This window comes from Filicampus tigris, chromosome 3, assembly GCF_054856515.1.
Source record: "Filicampus tigris isolate MCC_2025a chromosome 3, RoL_Ftig_1.0, whole genome shotgun sequence".
Taxonomy (NCBI): Eukaryota; Metazoa; Chordata; class Actinopteri; order Syngnathiformes; family Syngnathidae; genus Filicampus; species Filicampus tigris.
In genome coordinates, this window is record NC_141219.1 from 28,196,942 (window position 1) to 28,218,118 (window position 21,177).

At 40.6% G+C, this 21,177-nt stretch overlaps 1 protein-coding gene across 3 annotated transcripts; it reads left to right on the forward strand.

The window, feature by feature from the left end:
- The first annotated feature begins 569 nt into the window (after positions 1-569).
- On the forward strand, positions 570-20,507 carry csnk2a2a (casein kinase 2, alpha prime polypeptide a). 3 transcript variants are annotated; one of them, XM_086026212.1, is made up of 13 exons: positions 570-1,082; positions 2,159-2,520; positions 2,929-3,040; positions 5,248-5,349; positions 6,417-6,467; positions 6,592-6,651; positions 7,489-7,572; positions 10,707-10,817; positions 10,957-11,058; positions 15,340-15,440; positions 17,255-17,403; positions 17,823-17,913; positions 20,187-20,507. In XM_086026212.1, exons 2-12 carry the CDS (start codon positions 2,177-2,179, stop codon positions 17,897-17,899), a joined length of 1,293 nt encoding a protein of 430 aa, XP_085882338.1. In that variant the 5' UTR covers positions 570-1,082; positions 2,159-2,176; the 3' UTR covers positions 17,900-17,913; positions 20,187-20,507. The 3 variants fall into 3 exon arrangements, with proteins under 3 accessions (XP_085882338.1, XP_085882339.1, XP_085882337.1); XM_086026213.1 differs by having other exon boundaries at positions 570-1,076; XM_086026211.1 differs by lacking the exon at positions 570-1,082 and adding an exon at positions 1,511-1,682.
- Positions 20,508-21,177: the final 670 nt, after the last annotated feature.

Sequence of the window (21,177 nt, forward strand, 5' to 3'; positions counted from 1 at the left end):
GGTGTTGTAACCCTGTGCACCTTATGATTTCATGCCTTGTGTATACTGTAAAATGCCTTGTGAGCCCCTGTAGAAGGTACTGAATGCCAGTATTGCTATTTGATGGCCTTGGCGGAGTTGGGATTGAACTATCACGATTGCATTTAAAACATAAAAAAAATAACAACAGTAGTTCTTGACAAATATGATTTTTAATTTCATTTGATAGAACAGTTGAAAGGCTGGGTAATGTGACACAATATATACATGTTTTAATATATGTGTGTGCGTGCGCCTCAATTAATGGGTAAGTCAACACCCCAAAAATCTTTGCAACAATATGTTCTATTCCCCTTCACTAGTCCAAACCTGGCATTCTGGTTTATATTGCGTTTGTAGAATATGAATTAAGCAGCAAAATCATCACCACCAAATGTTTTATCTCGGGGTGTGACCATTTTGTCACCTATGGCGACTGAAAATGGCCTCACAGTTGCTCGGGTAATGACCAATCACGGCTCACCTGTTTTCTGAAGCTGAGCCATGATTGGTCGTTACCTGAGCAACTGTGATGTCACTTTCATTCGACAGCAAGTGGCCGCCTCTGAGATGGACTTAAACGGTTGAATTTTTGCTGCTTAACTCATATTCGACAAACCAGAATGCTGTTGTTAGAATAGTTGAAGCGCATAGAACATTTTCTTGCAAAGACATTTTTGGGTTGACTTCCAGCCATGTGTGACTGAATCATACATTTCAACAGTTTGGGTTGGCGCAGCAGCCAATGTGAGCAATTGTGGTACTTGCTGTTGCCTTTACCCACCATATAGAATTTGGAGATGACTGGTTACGTACAAAGAAACGATCTACACCCACCACATAGAATTTGGAGGTGATTGGTCAGGCACAAAGAATCGATCCACACTCAGCAGCACCTGCAGAGTCGTCGGCTAAAGTGCATGTTTGTGGAACATGTGGGGAAGCCAGAGTACCTGGAGAAATAACTCAGAAAAGCACTGGAATTTGGATATGGAAAGTGCACACAGGAGGAAGGCCGGAGCCGAGAACTGTACGCGAGGGAGACGTGTTGACAACAAGTACAAGTACAGTATATTAAACTGGGGAAAATGTGGTTGCTAGACTGTGTAAACATCTGCCCGTAGGGGGCGCACCGTTCTTCCAGTCATGTGCAGCCTTTGTGACCTTACCCAGCATATAAACATTTGCATTTGGAAATTATTTGAACATGTTGAGTGTGGACGCATTTTACCCTTTATATATTAAATTGCATACACAGTAATAGAAAGCTTTCCAATTTAGCGCCAGATACTGCATCATCTGCACGCAAACATTTGTGTAAGACATCTGTCAGCCCCTTACACGTTTAATTTACATAAACAAAATTAAGAGGTGTTCATCGAGAGACAATGTGGCGCTTATTTGTTATTCGAAGTAACAAAAAAAAACATGCGATAAAACGCTCAACTCCAAAGGGCTTAAAGGTTTGCTTCCGGTTAAGAAAAAGAGGAAGTCCATCCCCTTGAAGTGTTCGCAGTAGCCAGTTGAATTATTTCCCCAGTACTGAGGAGGATTACACAGATCGTTAGTTGCGAACTTGCGACCACCATAGCCCCGTGAAGGAAAAGTTGTGTTGTTCACAAACTAATGTAGATGTCGGCCGGATTCGACACTTCCTCGACGAGGTTAGCCTCCTAACTTTACTTCTATTGCTCATTTTACTTCAGGGCATTAGTCACCAGTCTCTGACGTCTCAACATCCTGAAGGCGTAAATGATAAATTAACCCGCTCAGTCTCGATCGCTAAGCCTCTTGTCTGTTGATTTTGAATGAATAAAGAAATAAATTACGCATTTTTAAACCACACACGCACCCAAAAATAAACATTGTAAAGGCACCTTTTAGTTTAGTTTCATTTTGTTTAGATAGAAATGCCTCAATTCTCTTGGTGTCCTAATAGATTAAAAAAAGCGCATTTTTTTATATATATATAGTCACATGAAACGAAAAACATGGTCACTGTGAGCACATTGTTACTACGTTTTTGTGTTGTCAGCTCTTCTTTTTTAGTGTAACCTGATAACTTTAAAGTAAACCTATCATTTGATAGATTTTGATCTTATTTGTCAGTAGTGTCCACTTTCTCTCTTGTGTCTTGCAGCTGGCGGCTCTTCATTTCATGTTGCCCAACATCCTGCTCAGGGGCATCACACATCCCCTCATCGTCGCCCTCTCCTTTTGCACATCAGCTGTGATAGGTCAGCCTGGCACTTCACAATCCGTCAAAACCAATGGTAAAGGCAGCAAAGAGATATTAAAGCCACTTGTTCTTGAGAATCAGTGCGCTGCCTTCCAGTACCGGATCAACCAAAATTCAGCGACGAGTCTTAACCGCAGAGCCTCAAAGCTTGCGATGCCTGGATCATCATCACCGGCCAGCAGCAAGGCTCGGGTTTACACAGATGTCAACACCTGGAAAAACAGAGACTACTGGGATTATGACACACATGTGTCAAATTGGAGGTATCTTTTTACACCAAATACTCTATGACAGGGGTGCCCAAATCCAGTCCTAGAGAGCACCTATCCATCCTGTTTTACATGTTTCCCTCTTCCAACAACTGATTCAAAGATCATCAGCAAGGTTTGCAGAAGCCAGATAACGATCCTGATCATTTGAAGCGGGTGTGTTGGAGGACGGAAACATCTAAAGCAGGCTGGGTAGGATGAAGGCGACAGTTCAACTGAAAATTTTTCCTTTTGTTTTCTATGGAAAAATGTTTTTTTTAAGCTTATTGTATTTTCACACATAGTAACACACATTTCCTTTTGCATACAAGGACATTTCCATCTTACAGATCTTTTTTACATCGTTGTGCAAAGGTCAGATAAACATAAATGGAAAATATTGATCTTTGTCTTTTCCCCCAGCAATCAGGACAACTACCAGTTGGTGCGCAAATTGGGTCGAGGGAAGTACAGTGAAGTTTTTGAAGCCATGAACGTGAGCAACAGTGAAAAAGTAGTGGTGAAAATTCTCAAGGTGAGTCTAAACTGTGTGTCTTATTTTGCTGAGCCTCTTGTCTCACTCCTTGTTGTTGTTCACCATCCGTCCAGTGCTTTCTCTAATTTGATGTTAACAGATACTGTATAGGATTTGGACAATATTTACGCACAAAGTATATGGTTGAGACTACATCCATCCATCCACTATCGATACCGCTTCTCCTCACAAGGGTCGCGGGGCGTGCTGGAGCCTATCCCAGCTGTCTTCGGGCAGTAGGCGGGGGACACCCTGAATTGGTTGCCAGCCAATCGCAGGGCACACAGAGACAAATATCCACACTCGCATCACACCTAGGGGCAATTTAGAGAGTCCAAGCAACTTACCATGCATGTTTTTGGAATGTGGGAGGAAACCGGAGTACCTGGAGAAAACCGGTTGAGACTACATATTTTATTTAATTTTATTGCACAAACATAAATAGTTGGGAATTCTATTCTCTCTTACAGAATAGGACTTAAGGTTTCAGCTGTTCTCCTTCTCATATGTATAACCAGAGATGGGCACTTTAGCCTCTTTTGCCGGGCCGTCCTCCGTCCGCGACATGGGCACCCTTCCGTCATTATCCCTCTGTCCTTATTCATAAAAAAAAATAAAAAAAATCGTCCTCCGACCCTGTCCATTCCTTTCCTTTTAAAGCGCTTCCTTCCGTCCTTACATTCTATCAGTCCGTCCACCCGCCGCCCCCAAAAAAGCGTCCGTGCATGACGCCGTGGGAGAGATGCTAACGGTAGAGGTTTTATAATCCATAATCATTCTCTAAGATCATTAGCTGGCTAATTTCCTATTCACATCCACTTAGCGGCTGGGAGTATCGGGAGTGGATTTAATTGTTTGAAACTGTTTAAGTGCCACCCATGATAGCATTTAGCTGACAACACAACCAACATCGGTCACCATGCAGACTATGGAGCCCGCCAGGGGACATCACCAGAATAATTAAGATTGCTTTATAACGCAATACTATTGTGTTTTATTGAAAAACCTTTGCATTATAATGCAATACGTTTTCTGTTTTTATTGCGTTGTTTTGCAATGAAAATAATTATTCCAAAATAACGCAATGTTATTTTAGGAGGAGAACGAAAGACTTCCACTTCACTTGCTAAATACTTTGCAAATTTGCTCTCTACCTTTTTCCTCATCAGTGAAATGGGAGTCCTGTGGCGTAATCCATGCTATTACATGTGTTGAACCACTAGAGGGCAGACTATGGCTGTGAGTACAATGTTACTGCAGAGAAGGCGCGTGAAAAAGAAAACAAAGGACTCTACGATTCTGTGCAAGCTGTTAAAGGCAGCTCTGTGGTATCGTAGAAGAGAATGTGGTCTTTCTTTTTAAGAGAACCCACTTTTTAAAAGAACTCAGGACGCATGAAAACCCACTTCCGTTGTTGCTTAGTCTGTCCTTTTTCAAAAACTTCTTGTCTTCTGTCCCAAAAATGGGCGTCTGTCCGGACGCTTTCATCGCTGGGACAGAATGCCCATCTCTGTTTATAACGCTATTTATGCTTATAGAGTTCTGAGTTCAGCTTTCATCTTTGTAGTGAGAAGGGTGTCAAATTATTCTTTAATTTTATTATTTAATTTTATGCAAATGATCTGTGCCCTGTAATCGTTCCAATTTTCCAAGTTTACTAAATAAGCGCATTGTTCCTGTTGCGCTCACTGTTTAAAAGTGAGGGATGACTTGTTCCAGCATCACTCTTGATTGCAAACACTATGCTATATCTGAAATGCCCTTTTGAGATGATTTGATGCCATGTCAACCATGAACATTATGGGCATTGTAATCTGCATCGGTGTTGAATAGCATCGATTTTAGCCCATGATCCTTCAACTGTGAATGTACTTCACTTCACTTTTAATTGGAACGCTAATATTTCATGTGCTTAAAATGGCACTTTAACAATTCTGTGTTATCTCTTTTGTTTATTCTAAACAACATAAAATCATGTAAAGCATTTTGTCTGTCTTCTCTAAAGGAACCCGTGTGAAGGTAAGCGGTTCAGATAATGCATGGCTGGATGGAACTCTCAATTTTCATTTGTCATTATTAATGATGGGCCAGGCCAACACCAGTTGCAAGACAACTAAAAATCACTTTGGACAAATTCTGGCATAAATATCTTTTTGTTGACACAGGCTCAGAGATCACTTAAAAATATATATTTGTTTTGAACACAGCCTGTCAAGTGGAAGAAGATCAAACGGGAAATAAAGATTCTTGAAAATCTTCGCGGGGGAACAAACATCATTCGCCTGGTTGACACAGTTAAAGACCCTGTGGTGAGTTGGATTTATTTTATTTATTTATCTTGCTGAATGGCGGCCTACTAGCAATTGAATGTACAACGCAGGTCACACTTGTAGTGGTGTATTCTGTATATTCATGTACTGTTGTGTTTTACGTGTTTACAGTTGTGCTCATAAGTGTACATACCCTAGGGCAGCGGTACCAGTAGCACACGATTCGCGGCTGCCGGTTGGTGTGGTGGTGGTGGTGGTGGTTGGGGCGGCGAGTGGGATGTCCGGCTGACCGGCGCGTCATGCTTAATGTCCGGCTGAAGGAGGGAAGGTGGAGCAGCGTTTTCGGGCCATGATAGAAACATGAAGTCCAAGTACCGTTCCAACATGACTGATGCGAACGGCTCGCTATCAGCAGCTCCTGTCCTGTCCTGTCCTGTCTCCATCCCTTGGCTTAGCGGAAGTTATCAGAGTGAAGTAAGGACAGAAAATGTACAGTAGTTGTATTGTGCAATATGGGTTCATGCAGTTATGCAAGGTATACCAATATACCAATATATATTGTACCTACAAAGAATTCTAATTATATTTATAAATGAATAAATGAAGTCGGTAGATCACTTGGACTTGGTCATTTTATACAGCAAGTAGCTCGCATGCTGAAAAAGTGTGGGCACCCCTGTGTAAACTTATGAGCACAACTGCAGTGACTACTTGCTGCTCTCTTCAACTACTGGATTTTGTGATTTAAAAAAAAAAAAAAAAGGGGGGGGGGACCAAGTTAAATAATTTCCAAACTATTTCCACCATTCAATGTTACCTATAACTTGTTCAACTCATTTTGAAAAAAAAAAAAAGTATCTTTTACAGAGAGTAACAATAAACAGTTGAGATAACATGATTGTACAAGTGTGCACTTTGCAGATCAATTTATTTTTACCTCCCCTCTTGAAAATTTTTTCCCCAGTGGTGTTATACAAGTTATAGATCACATTAATGATGGGAACTGTTTTAAAATAATTTGTCTTTGTCTCATTTTTACATGACAAAACTATGGAATTTGACTTGTCATATGCACTGTAAATCTTGTGGTTGTTCTCTCTTTGCAGTCCAGAACACCAGCACTTGTCTTTGAGTGCATCAATAATACCGATTTTAAGGTACGTACTCTTGACCTAATAAATACATGCTCTCTTTGATAACCGTTATTAAGCATACAAGGCACCCCCGTTACCGTTAATGTCGGTTGCTATCTGAACTGCGGACTTTATCCACGTTCGACAGGAGCTTTACCAGAAGCTGACAGACTACGATATTCGTTACTACATGTATGAGCTTCTCAAGGTAAGATCACCTCGTTGTCTAAACAATGTATTGACCAGACGAAATCCTGTATTTGATAGCAGATGCGTCGTTAGATGAGAATTATTTTCGTGTGGGAGTTATGGTTCTTCTTTTTATACAATGGCAGGAAATTGTCAGTTAGTATAATCAAATATCGGATTTTTGTCATATAAAGACATTGAGATCAAGAGGAATCATTTCAAAACTGTTTCCACCATTGTGACCTTTAGGCTGTGGGTTAGTAACTATTGGTTCTTGGGACTCTAAAGAAACACCAGCAGCTTCAAATTCCCGCTTGTTGTTATGTGGCCTTTTAACTTGCTGCTCACACGTTTGCCTGACAAAAACGTTCGTTAATACGCCTTAATCAGAGCAAAAGAGTTTTCTCTCTGAATCACAGACAAATTATTAAATAGTACGATAATTGTCTTGAAATATCCGGTATTTTATTTCAGTTCACAAGAAATAATCCTCACATTCAGCAGAAGGGTGCTTCTTTTTCCCTTTATGCATAATAACTAAATGGTTTAATAATGTGAAACAACCAACACAGTAGTTATGTTATTACATGTTTTGTGTCTGTCTATTCTCGGGTCCGTGAAGTGGTTTGATTGTCCATAGATCTATGATGTGACAGAGTCAACCCCCCCCCCCCCCCCCACCAAAAAAGTGACCAATATGCACACAGGTGGTGGACTGGCTTAGATGCAGTCTCGACCCGTTGCCAATAGTGATGTTATTGTGTAATTGTGTGGTGCCTTTCTTTTTTTGTTTTAAACAAATGTCAACATCAAAGGTATATTTTCTGTCTGCACGTATGTATCCTGTGTGTCCAAGGCTCTGGACTACTCTCACAGTATGGGCATCATGCACAGAGACGTCAAGCCTCACAATGTGATGATCGACCATCAGCTGAGAAAGGTGTGCGTGTGTGTGTTATCAATTACTGCTACCTAATTAGTTACTTAGAGTCACTGATGCTTTCATTTTGTATGTGTCAGTCCTGCATAATGTCGTTGTTCTGTGAGAAACACTTATGTCCAATTATTATTATTTTTAATTTTCACGGCAATGCAATGTCTGTAACGCGGGAACTCCATTCACGTAAAAATAAGAACACTGAAAAAAAAGGAGATAAGTGTTTTTCACATGACAGCGACGATATCTTAATCTCGTGTATTTAATCGTAACTATATTTTGCTACCTTGTTGCGCCTATACAACTGATTGTTCCGTATATTTAAAAAATAATCAAGGCTCACATTACTTGAGCAGGTTTCACAACACACCACAAACGCGGCGTTCTGCTGCTGGTGGCCCCAGTGACGTAGTAGTGCTCACTCATGGGCAGTGGAAGCTAGCAGATGAGTCCCAATATTAGCACTGCCCTGCGTGCAGTCCCGCTGTAATGCTCCTGACAGGTTTTTAAAAATATGAACATTCAAATCAATTGTTCTGGAAGTGAATTTCTATAGGTTGACATAAGACCCTGGAGGGTGGAGCTAATCGAAACCAGGAAGTGTTTGGGGAATCACTTTAAGATAGGGCATTTGCTATCCAATATATTTTGAACCGATTATTATCCATCGAATAATCAAAATGTTTTCTTTATTTTGCATTAAATTGTATTTAAAAAACTTTTTTCCTGATTACTGTTTATTAACCAATTGTTACTGTTTATTTGGTATTGTTCAGTGATGAACGATAAACAACAATTAAGCAATGTCACACGAGAGGGATTGATGTTGTACCCACAAACGTTTATAAAAACTCATGCAGTTGCTTGTTCAGTCATTGTTTTCCATAGTAAAAGCAGATGTTTGCAAATGTCATATTTTAATTAAACACAAAAGATAATCAGTCCGTGTTCATGAAGGACTACAGAAATCGGAGAGTAATTGCTGTTAGGGGGCTGAAATGGCTCTAAACGATTACTTGCTTATTAAAATACAACTATTTCTTGATTAATTTAATAATCGATTAGTTGTCGCTTTAATCACCTAATTTTGACACCTCTACTTAAAGAGTTCAGTAAAAGCAATTTGTTTTGCTAAGGAAAGTTTCTTACATATGTGCCCTTTGGTGCTTATGGTTCATGCAGTTACGGTTAAGTTGTGTTCCGGTTTCAATGCTTTGTGTAGTCACCACTACACAATCCAGACAATGAAGATTGAATGTGTTGTAAATGAATAAGCAAGCTAACAATTTCTTGAGTACTCTCCTTTAAAGTGTGACAAATAAGCAGAGGACTTGTGCAGCAGAGCTGAGTGTCTTCACCTTAAGACTAAATGCAGCTGGATTGTAGTAATCCCTCAAGTGTGCCTTCATTTGTTCTCATATAATATTTAACTTGTTGTTGCCCGTTTGTACTGAGTAGCCAGGAGAGCGAGGCTTTCCCATTTTCACTTCATGCGCCTTATCATAGTTAAAGTGGAATTCAACCCAAACATATTTTTTTCAAGAATATGTTCCCTTTCAGGCCCACTAGTTGAAACACGGCATTCTGATTGATATTGCGTTTTTGGAATAAGAGTTAATCCACTCGTTTTGAGCCATCTGTGGGGCCGGCCATTTTGTCACTTCTATCGACTGAAAATGACATCACAACTGCTCAGGGCTCAGGTAACTGCCAATCACGGCTCAGCTTCAGAAAACAGGTCAGCCGTGATTGGCTGTTACCTGAGCCCTGAGCAGTTGTGATGTCATTTTCAGTCGACAGAAGTCACAAAATGGCCGCCCCCAGAAATGGCCAAAAACAGGTGGATTAACTCTTATTCCACAAACGTGATATCTATCAGAGTGCCTTGTTTCAACTAGTGGGCTTGCATTGAACATATTCTTGAAAAAAATATGTTTGGGTTGACTTCCCACTTTAAGGTTTTCCTTATAGGAACATTATGACCGTGAAACCAGAAAAAATGTGTACTAACGTCCTCATATTTTGCATACGACATATCGATCAATTCATCATTTGAAAAAAAGACAACAGGGATTATAGTTTGTTCAACTATTGTTGAATTTATTTGTTTTTGCTACTTTGGTACATATTTTAGCCCAAAATATGACACAGACGCAGTTGATTTGCTATAGCGTATCGCAAAATGATGTGGAGGGGCACATCTGGCCCCCGGGACTTTAGATGCTCTCTGAGCTGAAATCCTGTGAGATGTGCGTAGGTCTCATGTAACGTTTCTTTTTTTTCAGACAATGTTTTTTTACTCCAGTGAAGTAAAAAAAAAAAAAAAGTAGTGGAGCCCAATTTTGAAGGTTTCCCGACCCAGTCAGCTGTTTTTAGTCACATCACAAGGAAGCAGTGACAGACAGCTCTGACGAAGGCTGAAGGTAATCTGTCAGCAAGGTACAAGATTTTTTTTTTCCCTCCACTGGAAAAAACAACATTGCCTGAAAAAGAGAAAGTTTGAAGAGGAGAGACTTTTTGTGACTTTAGAGGCGGTATTTTTCCTGATTATGAAGTGTGCAACCTCATGAGCATTCAACTTGAGAGCTTTCACTGCTTTCTTATCGTATAAGTGGGAGGTGTGTTGTGTAACCCGAAGTGCTGTGTTTTGCGACAAGGGAATGGATAGCTTTTGATTGTAATGCAAACTGATATTGTGCTTTAAGTGGTCTCGCCCCAAATGCTTTTCCTGATTTATGGTGACGTGTTGGTTCAATGTTTCTACCATGCTCAATCCTATTCACATCAGTCACCTTTGCGCACAGAGCGAAAGTCTTTGTAGTTGTGAAACTGCTTTGCTCTGTAGCTGTTTACGTCACCAAAACCAGTTGCCGTTGGAATTTGTGTGCTTCTTAACTCATTCACTGCCAGACATTTTCAGACCCTCTTTTACACTAACGTTTGAAAAAATTTGAGTAAGTAAATAAGTTCCTGGGATTGAATGGCTGGACTGTAAAAAAACAAATTCATCAATGGCAGTGAATGAGTTTAAGATGCAGATGCTTTAGGAAATAAAAAAAAGTCTAAAATATGTGAATCTAGCATGATAACATTGTGATGTGTAATTCATTAAGTGAACATGAGTTTTTCTGTTTTAGCTGCGTCTTATAGATTGGGGTTTGGCAGAATTTTACCATCCTGCTCAGGAATACAACGTCAGGGTGGCTTCCCGCTATTTCAAAGGCCCAGAGCTGCTTGTGGATTACAAGGTACAGTACCTGTTTTTAGGGATTCACACTGTACAAAGCCTGATTTTTGTGTGTGTTTTTTTTTTACCAATTGCTGGATCAAGTTGCGGTGATTGAATATTTTCTCCCAACTGATGTGTCATTTATTCCCATCTCCCAGATGTATGACTATAGTTTGGACATGTGGAGTCTTGGGTGTATGTTGGCAAGCATGATCTTTTTGAAGGAGCCATTTTTTCATGGCCAGGACAACTATGATCAGGTAACATACCAGAAGTAAAGTAATAAGCATGATTATTTGCCTTTTACCACACCAACAATTGCGCCGGCTTTATGGGTCAACAAATCAGTTCGGGAACATTCTCCATTCATAGAGAGACCATTTGTCATGTCTGATTCAGGCAAATTGCCAAAATCCACATGCCCTATTTAAAACAATTGACTCTGTACTGAGGCCCCGTTAACCGACTTGCACGGACTCGTCCCCTGAAATGTGCGATAGAGTCTTGCAGTTTTTCATTGACAAGGTTGCCACAGCTAGGGCTCTTGTTTTCGAACGCCACATTTGACCACTCTGTCCAAGTTCCTTGTTCAGCAGTGTTTGATTCCTTTGAGCCGGTTTCTTTGACATTTTTGGAGGAAGCGGTTTGCCATATGAAACCATATTCCATAAACCATATGCCTATTCTTTTGACTCGTTAGCAACACACAGTAGGCATTAGTGGATGCGCTCTAGAGTGGTTTAGATCCTATCTAGCTGGCAGGAATTTTTCTGTTAGCCTAGGTTCCTCTGAGTCCCTACAGCTTCATGCAAGTTAATACTGTAAAATCCTGTGAATAACACAAACCGGTGTATAATGCGTACCCCAAAATCACCCTTAAAAGGACAGTGTGTAGAACGTTTAGATTTTTCAATGTTCATTCATTTAAAAAAAAAAAACACGATTCATTTCAATATGTAAAAAAAAAAAAAAGATCCATCCCATCAACGTACATTTAAAAAAATATACAATCATGGATAATCGCTAATTGCAAACTCAATTCCAACGAAGTTGGGACATTGTGTTAAAAACAAATAAAATCAGAACATCATTATTTGCAAATCATGTGTTCAACTTAATTTCATTCCTTTCATTTAATTCAATGCACTATAAAGACAAGATATTTAATGTCCAAACAGATAAACGTTATTGTTTTTAGCAAATAGTCATGAACTTAGAATTTTAGAGCTGCAGCACTTTCCAAAAAAGCTTTGACAGGCTTATGTTTACCACTGTGTTCAATCACCTTTTCTTTGAACAACATTCAATAAACGTTTGGGAACTGACAACACTACTTAGCTACTTATGACACGACCGAGTCAAAATGATCTACCACCTACTAAAAACGCAAACACATTATTTATAAATATATCGAGGATTATTTTTATATGTACCGTATATGCTGGTGTACCTTGCGTGACTGCATCAAGCTAAATAGCACAATACAACAAAAAAAATGTTTTGTAATGACCTTACTCTGATGACTTGCACTGAATGGAATCAGCCAGGGACGCATAGTCCGGACAGTAGCTGCTGATAGGCAGCCTCAAGCAGATTTGCAGCAACAACAATCCGCACATTCGCTCTATTCGGCGCATATAAAACAAGTCAACTTTTTTGCACACTATGCTATTGCTATCAATATTGCTGTCTTGATAGAGTTCAAGAACTGTAAAAAAAAAAAAATAAAAAAATAAGCCGCCTGGTGAACAGGACACTGTATGGCTGTGTGCAACGTAGAATGCCCGATGCCGATTGGCTGCCGTGAGGCGGAATGGCAAAAAAGTTGACTGGTTTTATACGGGCCGAATGGTGCGAATGGGCAGATTTTTGGTGCTTCGCTCTGCGTCCCACCGCTCCAAACGCATCATTCGCGCCGCCCCGCACGCAACCGCGCCCGCCCGTGCGAACTACATTGACTCCAATTGAAATGCGCCGCCAGAAACGCTCCCAACGCAGTTGGTGTGAACGTAGCAATACAGTAGTGAGGACGGATGATTGGCTGGCTATCTACCCACGATGCCTTTGCGATCGACCGGTCGATCGCGATCGACGTAATGGGCGCCCCTGTACCAGAGCAATCAGAATGGGAAAAAGGTGTTGACTATAGCAATCAGAATGGGGAAAAAAAAAAAAATTGATGTGTGACGGAGCGAAATAAAAGACGTCGTCATGACAACACCCATTCTCATACATTGGCCACCGTATTCAGAATAAAGTTAACAAAATTGCAATTTACTGAAAAGTGCATTTTCCCTTCATTCATCGCTGTAATATGGAGACTTATGACTTTATTCATGTTTGGGTGTATCTGGCGTCACACTAATAAGCCGTCGTAGTTTGTACAACATGTCTCGGCAGTACAGGCTAGTTATGAATTATGCGGACTACAACCGCGTAAACTGAATGTTAAACGATCAACCGGGCTGCCACGTTTGACTTGCTCGCTAAAGTACTGAGTGTGCGTGAGTGCGTGCGTTTATATTTGTTGGTTCAACCCAGCGACTGTTTTGTAAGTGTGTGTATTTAAGCTTTCGTTTGGCGTGCTTGCGCGGTCGCCAAGTTTTCCTCGTAATCCAAATGACTCGTGGTACAACAGAATAGCTCTTCGCGGTGACCGTTTTGGCACATCTAACAATGTTATTCCCACCGACGTCAGTCCTGTCAACCCCCATTTACAGACTACGGACGACGTGGACTCGCGCCTCGCTATGAATCGCCGCTCGACACTCCTCCAGACTGTATTTGAAACAGCTCGGCTGCAGTGAGGACAGAGTCACGTGACCGGGTCCTGCCCGCTGATTCGGCGAATGATTGTCACGTCCTCCTCATCTGCTGTGAATGCACACTGATTTTCAACATTTCCTCATACTTTGCGGCCTTCGGCTGACTCCCGTCGTTATGCTTTTAGTCACGGCTGACCTGTTCTCTGAATCTGAGCCGTGATTGGTCCTTGTGAGCAGTTGTGATGTCATTTTCAGTCGACAGAAGACAAAATGGCCGCCCCCAGAGATGGCTAAAAACGAGTGGATTAACACTTATTCCACAAACGCAATATTTATCAAAATGCCCTGTTTCAACCAGTGGGCTTGCATAGAACATATTCTTGAAAAAAATATGTTTGCGTTGACTTCCGCTTTAAGACAGCTTCGTTCCCTAAAGTAATCCGGTAATATATAAGCAAAGTCTGAAGTTGTGCTCTAACACAGCCACGGGTAATCGCTAGAAAACAGCAGAAGAAGACGCAGCACAAAAGAAGAAGAAGACTTTAATGAAGAAGAGTAGGTGCAATAGTGGACAGTATTTCAACTCAGTCATGAAAGGAAAGGCTTCTTTTTTTGGGGGGACGGGTGATTACCCAATTATCCATAGAGATGGGCGGGTAAAGGATGAAGTGTTGAGGCTTTCATTCAAATTGTGCCGAAATAGATTCGGAACGTTGTTGCTTTGGTGAAAGCAACATGAGAGCCATCGACGCAAGAAGTCAAAGCAACATAAGAATGAAACATTCCCTCACTCCTATCTTTCAGCAATAATGGTAAAATAAGTATGATACCGGTCAATGTTTAAAAAAAAAAAAAAAAAAGACTGTTTGTGTTCATTTAAATAGTCAATGTTGCCTTAAAAAAAGTTTTCTTTCATAAAGTAAATATGTTGGAGATGTGTGCATCTCTTATAACGAGAGTACTTGTGAACACAAAAGACAAAAGGAGAGGTGTATTTACACTTTATTTAAAAAGAATAATTTCTCCACAATAGAAGGTTTTAGGTGGCTCCTCTTCACAGTTATTCAATTAGTTCACCATTAGAGGGCACTAAATTCTATACATAGTCCCTTTAAAAAGATGTTAATCCCTCTGTACTGTTGGCATCCTCAATTACACTGGCCAACATTTTTTTGGGGTTGTAGATGTGTTAATGATTTTTGAGTAATTCTGGGCTGCTTAGCCCGAAAATGACATCCATTTCTTTGAATTGGATTTAGTTTTAGGAGATACTGGTCAGAGCTGGGGCATCGCCAAACCGTCACGAATTCCCGTCTGCATATTTAGCCGACCCACGTGGTCCCAGTCAGCCAAACGGCGTCGAGAATGGACTTAACCGGTACCGCGTCACAAGCAGGTGCCGCACACCTGACACGTAGCCAAATAAATAAAAAATAAAAGTGTTGTTTACCTTCCACAGACGCAATGACGTGTGCCCCATATTGTTTTTATTTCACCGATCACCACGTTGTGTGTGTGTGTGTCTGTTGTTTTTATTTCTTATTTGTGTATTTGCTATTTTCATGGCTTTAAATTGGCTAAAATTGCGTAAAAATTACCGCACAGAAGAAGTAGGGATGAACCATAAAAACTGACTTGTGAAAAAATGAATTTGACCATATTTGGACATATGAGGTTTCCACCGCACAGCGACGTTATATTTGTTGTAACTGAAATAAGATGCCATGCAGTATGTGGGAGTGAAAAAAATCCCAACACTTTAATCCTGTGTTTCAGTTGGTTCGCATTGCAAAAGTTCTTGGTACTGATGAACTTTTTGGCTACCTGCACAAGTACCACATAGAACTGGACACTCGCTTCAAAGACCTGCTGGGACAGTAAGTGATGGCATGATCCTCACTGGTTTATTAGCTAGATTTATTGCCGTTGTAATAAACGACACATTCCTACATAATTAATTCATTAACTCTCACACATTTCCCATGCTCTTGACTCTGCTTTGCTCATTCAGCACTGAGCAGGTGATATTCTGATTGTCAAGAATCCTTCCCCCGTCTCCTGTAAGCTCTTTTAAAGCAACACTTAAGAACTTTCAGTTTTCGTTGTTTATGGCTGCGCCACATGGACAAAAGCGGTAGTGTTTTGCCTGAAAGAAAACCACATTTCCCATGAGGACCAGCGCATAGCGTCGTGACACTCTGCTTCCCCTCACAAAAGAAAGTCAAAAGGCTTCACAGATTGGCAACATGCCTTGGTCTGAACCCCTCAACCGGGCAAGGGAAAAGTCCAAAGCCCATTTGGGGGGTTGCAGGCAGGTAGTGCCTCTGGGAAAATGGTTTTCTTCAGGATCTGACCCAGTCGGTCTATGCAGAATCCTCCACAGCAAGGCCTCTAGAGAAGTGGTCCACCGCAGATCTGGTCAGTGCAGAATCCACATAGCAACAGCCACCTAGCCCCCTCTCCAAGAAGGAGATACGTGTGTATGTGTATCTAGCATGAAAGTTGTTCGACAGAGTAATCGGGTTACAATAAAATTTTCCATGTCATTTTTGATCTTTTATACATCTGCAGTAAATTACCTACAAACAAGCTAATTAACTCCACCTTGATTTGCTTTTCTGTCAGCCAACCCATCTGTAGTGTGCATTATCAACCTATGGCCTCACTACCTACACTCTTTGAAACTGAAGGAGCTTCAAATTTGGGAAATTTAAGTTCTAATAATAAAAATGTACTCAAAATGTGAACACCTCTTAATATTCAATGTGGACCCATGGTAATGCAGTGAATTAAAGGGGTTGAGCAAAGCCCATATTTTTTTAGAATTCTCTGCGTTGTTGGAATGTTTTGTAGGTCTGGAGTCCATAAGCCCAATTAGCAATTTACAAAACAACTACTTAGTCAATGCGTGTTCGTTTTATCTTTCAAGAAGGTATCCAATGTAAATAAAGACTCACACCAGTCGATTGAATTTTCTCGTCAGTTTTTCTTGACCATTTCTGAAGTTCAGGAATCATACAATGATCAGACCTGGCCAGCTTTTCCATCCTCGCGAATGCTCTCACCCGAGATGGGCGAGGGCAGAAAAGGGCCGCGGTCTAACATGCAGCCCTCACATTTATATTTTCTTCAAAATCTAAACATAATGTGGGTTGGTCTCCTCCCTGGCTGGCCCTGCCTATGGGGCTGATCTTCACCAGCTGGGCCCGTGCTCAGATCAGGGCGCGCTGACTGAACTAATGTGTAATTCCCAATTTGGTTTTTGGTGAACCTGTTGGCTAATATAAAGCCATTCATATAGATTGAGATCCTTCAGCGTCTAATTTGGTATCGATAACAGGGGTGGGGTGGCCATTGGGAATTTCAAGAAAATGACATTTTCCAAACGTCGCAGACTACAATCTGGCGCATGGCGGCCCGTTGATGACAAATTCCAACACATGATGGCCGCGACATCGACATGAGGACAGGCTGCCCCCTCACCATGGACTGATCCCTAGTCTGTCACCGATATTTGTGTGGTCATAGATAGACCGGTCAGCTCCACACCTCCAGCTTCAAAGTCAGCTCTGTGAACCATAACACTACTAATGGCCCTACAGGATAGTTGTTTGTTCAGTAATTCCTTTCCAGCTTCAACAGTCATGTTGCCGCCATAATGTTAAGCACATCCCCTACTTTGTGTATTCAGGCAAACACGGAAGCGTTGGGAGCAGTTCATCCAGTCAGAAAATCAACACCTGGTGAGCCCTGAGGCTTTGGATCTGCTGGACAAGCTCCTGCGCTATGACCACCAGCAAAGATCAACAGCACTGGAGGCCATGAAGCATCCATATTTCTGTTAGTAGCAACTTGAAGGGGAAGTCAAGCCAAACATATTTTTTTCAAGAATGTGTTTTATGCAAGCCCACTAGTTGAACAAGGCATTCTGATAAATATTGCGTTTGCGGAATAAGAGTTAATCCACCCATGTTTAGCCATCTCCGGGGACAACCATTTTGTGACTTCTGTCGACTAAAAATGACATCACAATTGCTCAGGGCTCGGGTAACCACCAATCACGGCTGACCTCTTTTCTGAGGCTGCATTTGACTGCTTAACTCATATTCCACAAAAGCAATATAAAGCAGAATGTCAACTAGTGGGCCTGCTGGGACCATATTCTTGAAAAAAAAAATGTTTGGGTTGATTTCCACTTTAATGAGGCAGGTTAACTTCCAACATAGCCATGAAGTGACTGACTGTCTTTTGTCTCCTAGATCCAGTGATAAAACAACCCAATTCGAATGCCAATACAGTCAGCACAAAGGCAATAAGCACCTCCATTGTGTCATGATAAACAGCAGACGGGTACGTAGACAGCATCACTAAAACAGTCATGGCCAAAAACACTTGCACCCCTGTGCTTCTGACAGATCATGCACCACTTCTGACAGAACATTTTAGCATGTGCAAATAAAATAATTATATTGCTAGCATGCCATGCTCCCTTTATTTGTATGCAAACAAGTATCAGATGCTGACAATTTAGCAATCACACTTGCAGCCGGTTAAAATGGCAAAGAGGGGACTCAGCCTTTGTTTGTGTGTCTGTGCGTAGCATATTGCGCATGGGCAAAAGAAAGGGCAAAGAATTGTCAGAGGATCCGAAAAATGAGCAAATTTGTGCAAAAGCGTGGGCAATTTCGAGGCTAAAATTCCATCTCCGCAGATCAGATTTTGGCTGATTCTACTGTGCATTTATTAAAAACAATTTTAAATGTAAACGGTGTATATTTGCCACATCGATAACCAGCTTTTGAGGGCATTTTCTTTCAAGTTGCAAGTGCCGCCCCTATGCTCTATATATATATATATGTATATATATGTATATATGTATATGTATATATATATTTTATATATGTATATGTATATATGTATATGTATATATTTGTATATATCAATCAATCACATTTTATTTATATAGCACTTTTCATACATAAAAATGCAACTCAAAGTGCTTTAAAACATTCAAAGCAAAACATAGATAATTAGAAAAAAAAAAAAAAAATCCGTTCATGCACTCCCTCCCAACAAACCCAAGACAGATATCCATTAGTACATCAGCAATCATTCACACACACCCGCACAAAGTGCACAAACCTGATAAAATGTGTTAAAAAGACATGACAAGGCACAGAGAAACCATATGAGGAAAGGGTACCCAAGGGGAGCTCTCCGCGCCGAGGGGAATGACAGCCCACGGCCACAGGGGCGCCACCACCATAGAGGCCCGGATTAGACAGGCGGACCCCACACAGTGTAGTCACCCAGATCCAAGGGGTCCCTGCGATGACAGCCCCCGCGGGAAGGGCAGCCACCCCTCCCTCAAAGCGGAGGCTCCCCCGTGAGGAAACACTGGAGCTAAAAGCTGACAACGGCAGAGAGCATATGTATATGTATATATTTGTATATATGTATATGTATATATATTTATATATTTGTATATATTTGTATATATGTATATATATATATATATATGTGTATATATATATATGTATATGTGTATATATATATGTATATATGTATATATATATATGTGTATTAGTACTGTCAAACGATTACAATTTATTAACTAATTTACTGCAAAATTTTCCATAATTAACCACGATTAAGCATATTTTCAACTACATTTTACACAGCTTGGAACCGATATTTACTTGAGTAAAATCTTGGAATTAATATGGGAAAAAAATTCAAGTATTTTGATTCAGAGACTGCTGTAATAGCTTTCTTTGATTCTTGAATACGATTCTTTTCCTGTAAAATACAACTGTTGAGCGATACACCAAAGTACAACTAATATGGTATTTGAATTTGGCTTTGTAAAGTACGCAATTTATTTGGGATTCACCCAATGAGCCGTCTAGCGACTTTTTAAAGTAAAACTATGTCAAAGTCCGTCTTTGCGACAGTAACTCTAAGTTTGGCTGCAAAGTGAGCAGAGGTCAGCTGCCACAGGAAGTTGAAAAATTGTAGTTGAAAAATACGATTAATCGCAATCAATTGTGGAAAATTTTGCGATTAATTAGTTAAAAAATGTTAATCGCTCGAAAGTACTAATAAATAATAGTGTGTATATTCTTTGTTAGTATTTGTCAGGCTTATAGTTAAGACATGCACTGTAAATAAACCACATTAGAGCTTCCATAGTTCCTTTCGTCACAGCTCTGTAGCCTGCAGGATGTAGTTTGATCATTTACCCGGGGAGCAGCTAGCCTCAGCGCTGCGAATGTTCGATGCAATGTTCAAGCATAGCTCCAGATAGGAAAGAATCTCCTCCTCAGATAATGCTGAACAATCATATTTTGTTTTTAGCACATTTGTCCAGACTTGAGAGAGTGGCACAGCGCAACAGTTTCCAAATGAGATCCCATTGGACGACAGCAAAAAAACTGAAAGATTGTCCACGACTTTATGATCTGGTGGTCCTTTTCTGCTGTAGTCAGGGCATTGCTTTCACTATCTGCCATAAATACTCAACTTGCTTGGCCTCTGTCCTCACAGCACTGATAGTGAGATGTTTCTGTCTATGACAGATTATTATGAATTGAATAAGTAGTGTATTTGTTCTTTCCCTCTAGGAAGAATCTGTGACCTCAACTAGCAGAGATCTCTGCCTCCACACCAACAGCCGTACGGGAGCAAGATGTCAATTTTGCGGAGCTCACCGATCCGTGTTTACTGCTTGGAGCTAAAGTACAGTTGCAGACCGAGACCAAACCTCAATTACTTGTACCACATTTTTGAGCAAATGACTGTTCTGTGGGAATGATGCAGGTGTTATGCTGCAATCCTTTGCCTGTCATCTGCTGTGACCAGAGATCTAGTTCCGATATTAACACTGAGTGGTTTCTGATATAAAAGACAATATATTGAAAGAGAATAAACCATTTTTATGTAAACATTTGTTGGCATAGTCACTTCGTCTTCTTAATGAGGAATTGAATGAACTATTTGGGAAACTTTATTTTTACATTTGAATAACTAAAAAAAAAACGCTGCTAGATAACCCCTTTGCCAAGAGAGACCTGGCTGAGACGGGTAGGAGCAAAATACAGAGTAACAAACATAAAAAGAGAGACAACGTATAGTTCTCAAAGCACAACATTTTGGATGAAGCCATCAATCAATTGCTCAAACAGCCAAGCTACAACAACGGCAGTCTATGGAAGCTGTTTCCATGTCTTTCAATTTTGATTTAAAAACATTTAAGGACACCAGTTGCTTTTTTTAAAGACATTCTGTAGGGGATTCCAGGTTGCGGGTGCAGAATAAAAGCAAAGCCTTTCTCCTTGCTTCTATCCAGGTGTTTTGGACAGAAAACAAAGAGAGGTCCTGAGAACGGAATGAATACTATCGTGTACTTTTCTGCCCGATAAAGACACAAAGATAGGGGGTAAGCAGCTGCAGAACTGTAATACCCACCTTTGCAAAAGCCTGTGTCTCTTCATGAGCCTCTGTAGGTCACAATGTGCATGGGCAAGTGATTGATGTATCGTTCGGTCACGTCTTCGCTCTCTACAGTCTTGGATTGGTTAGTTTTGTTCTCACCGTGACAAGTTAAGATACGAT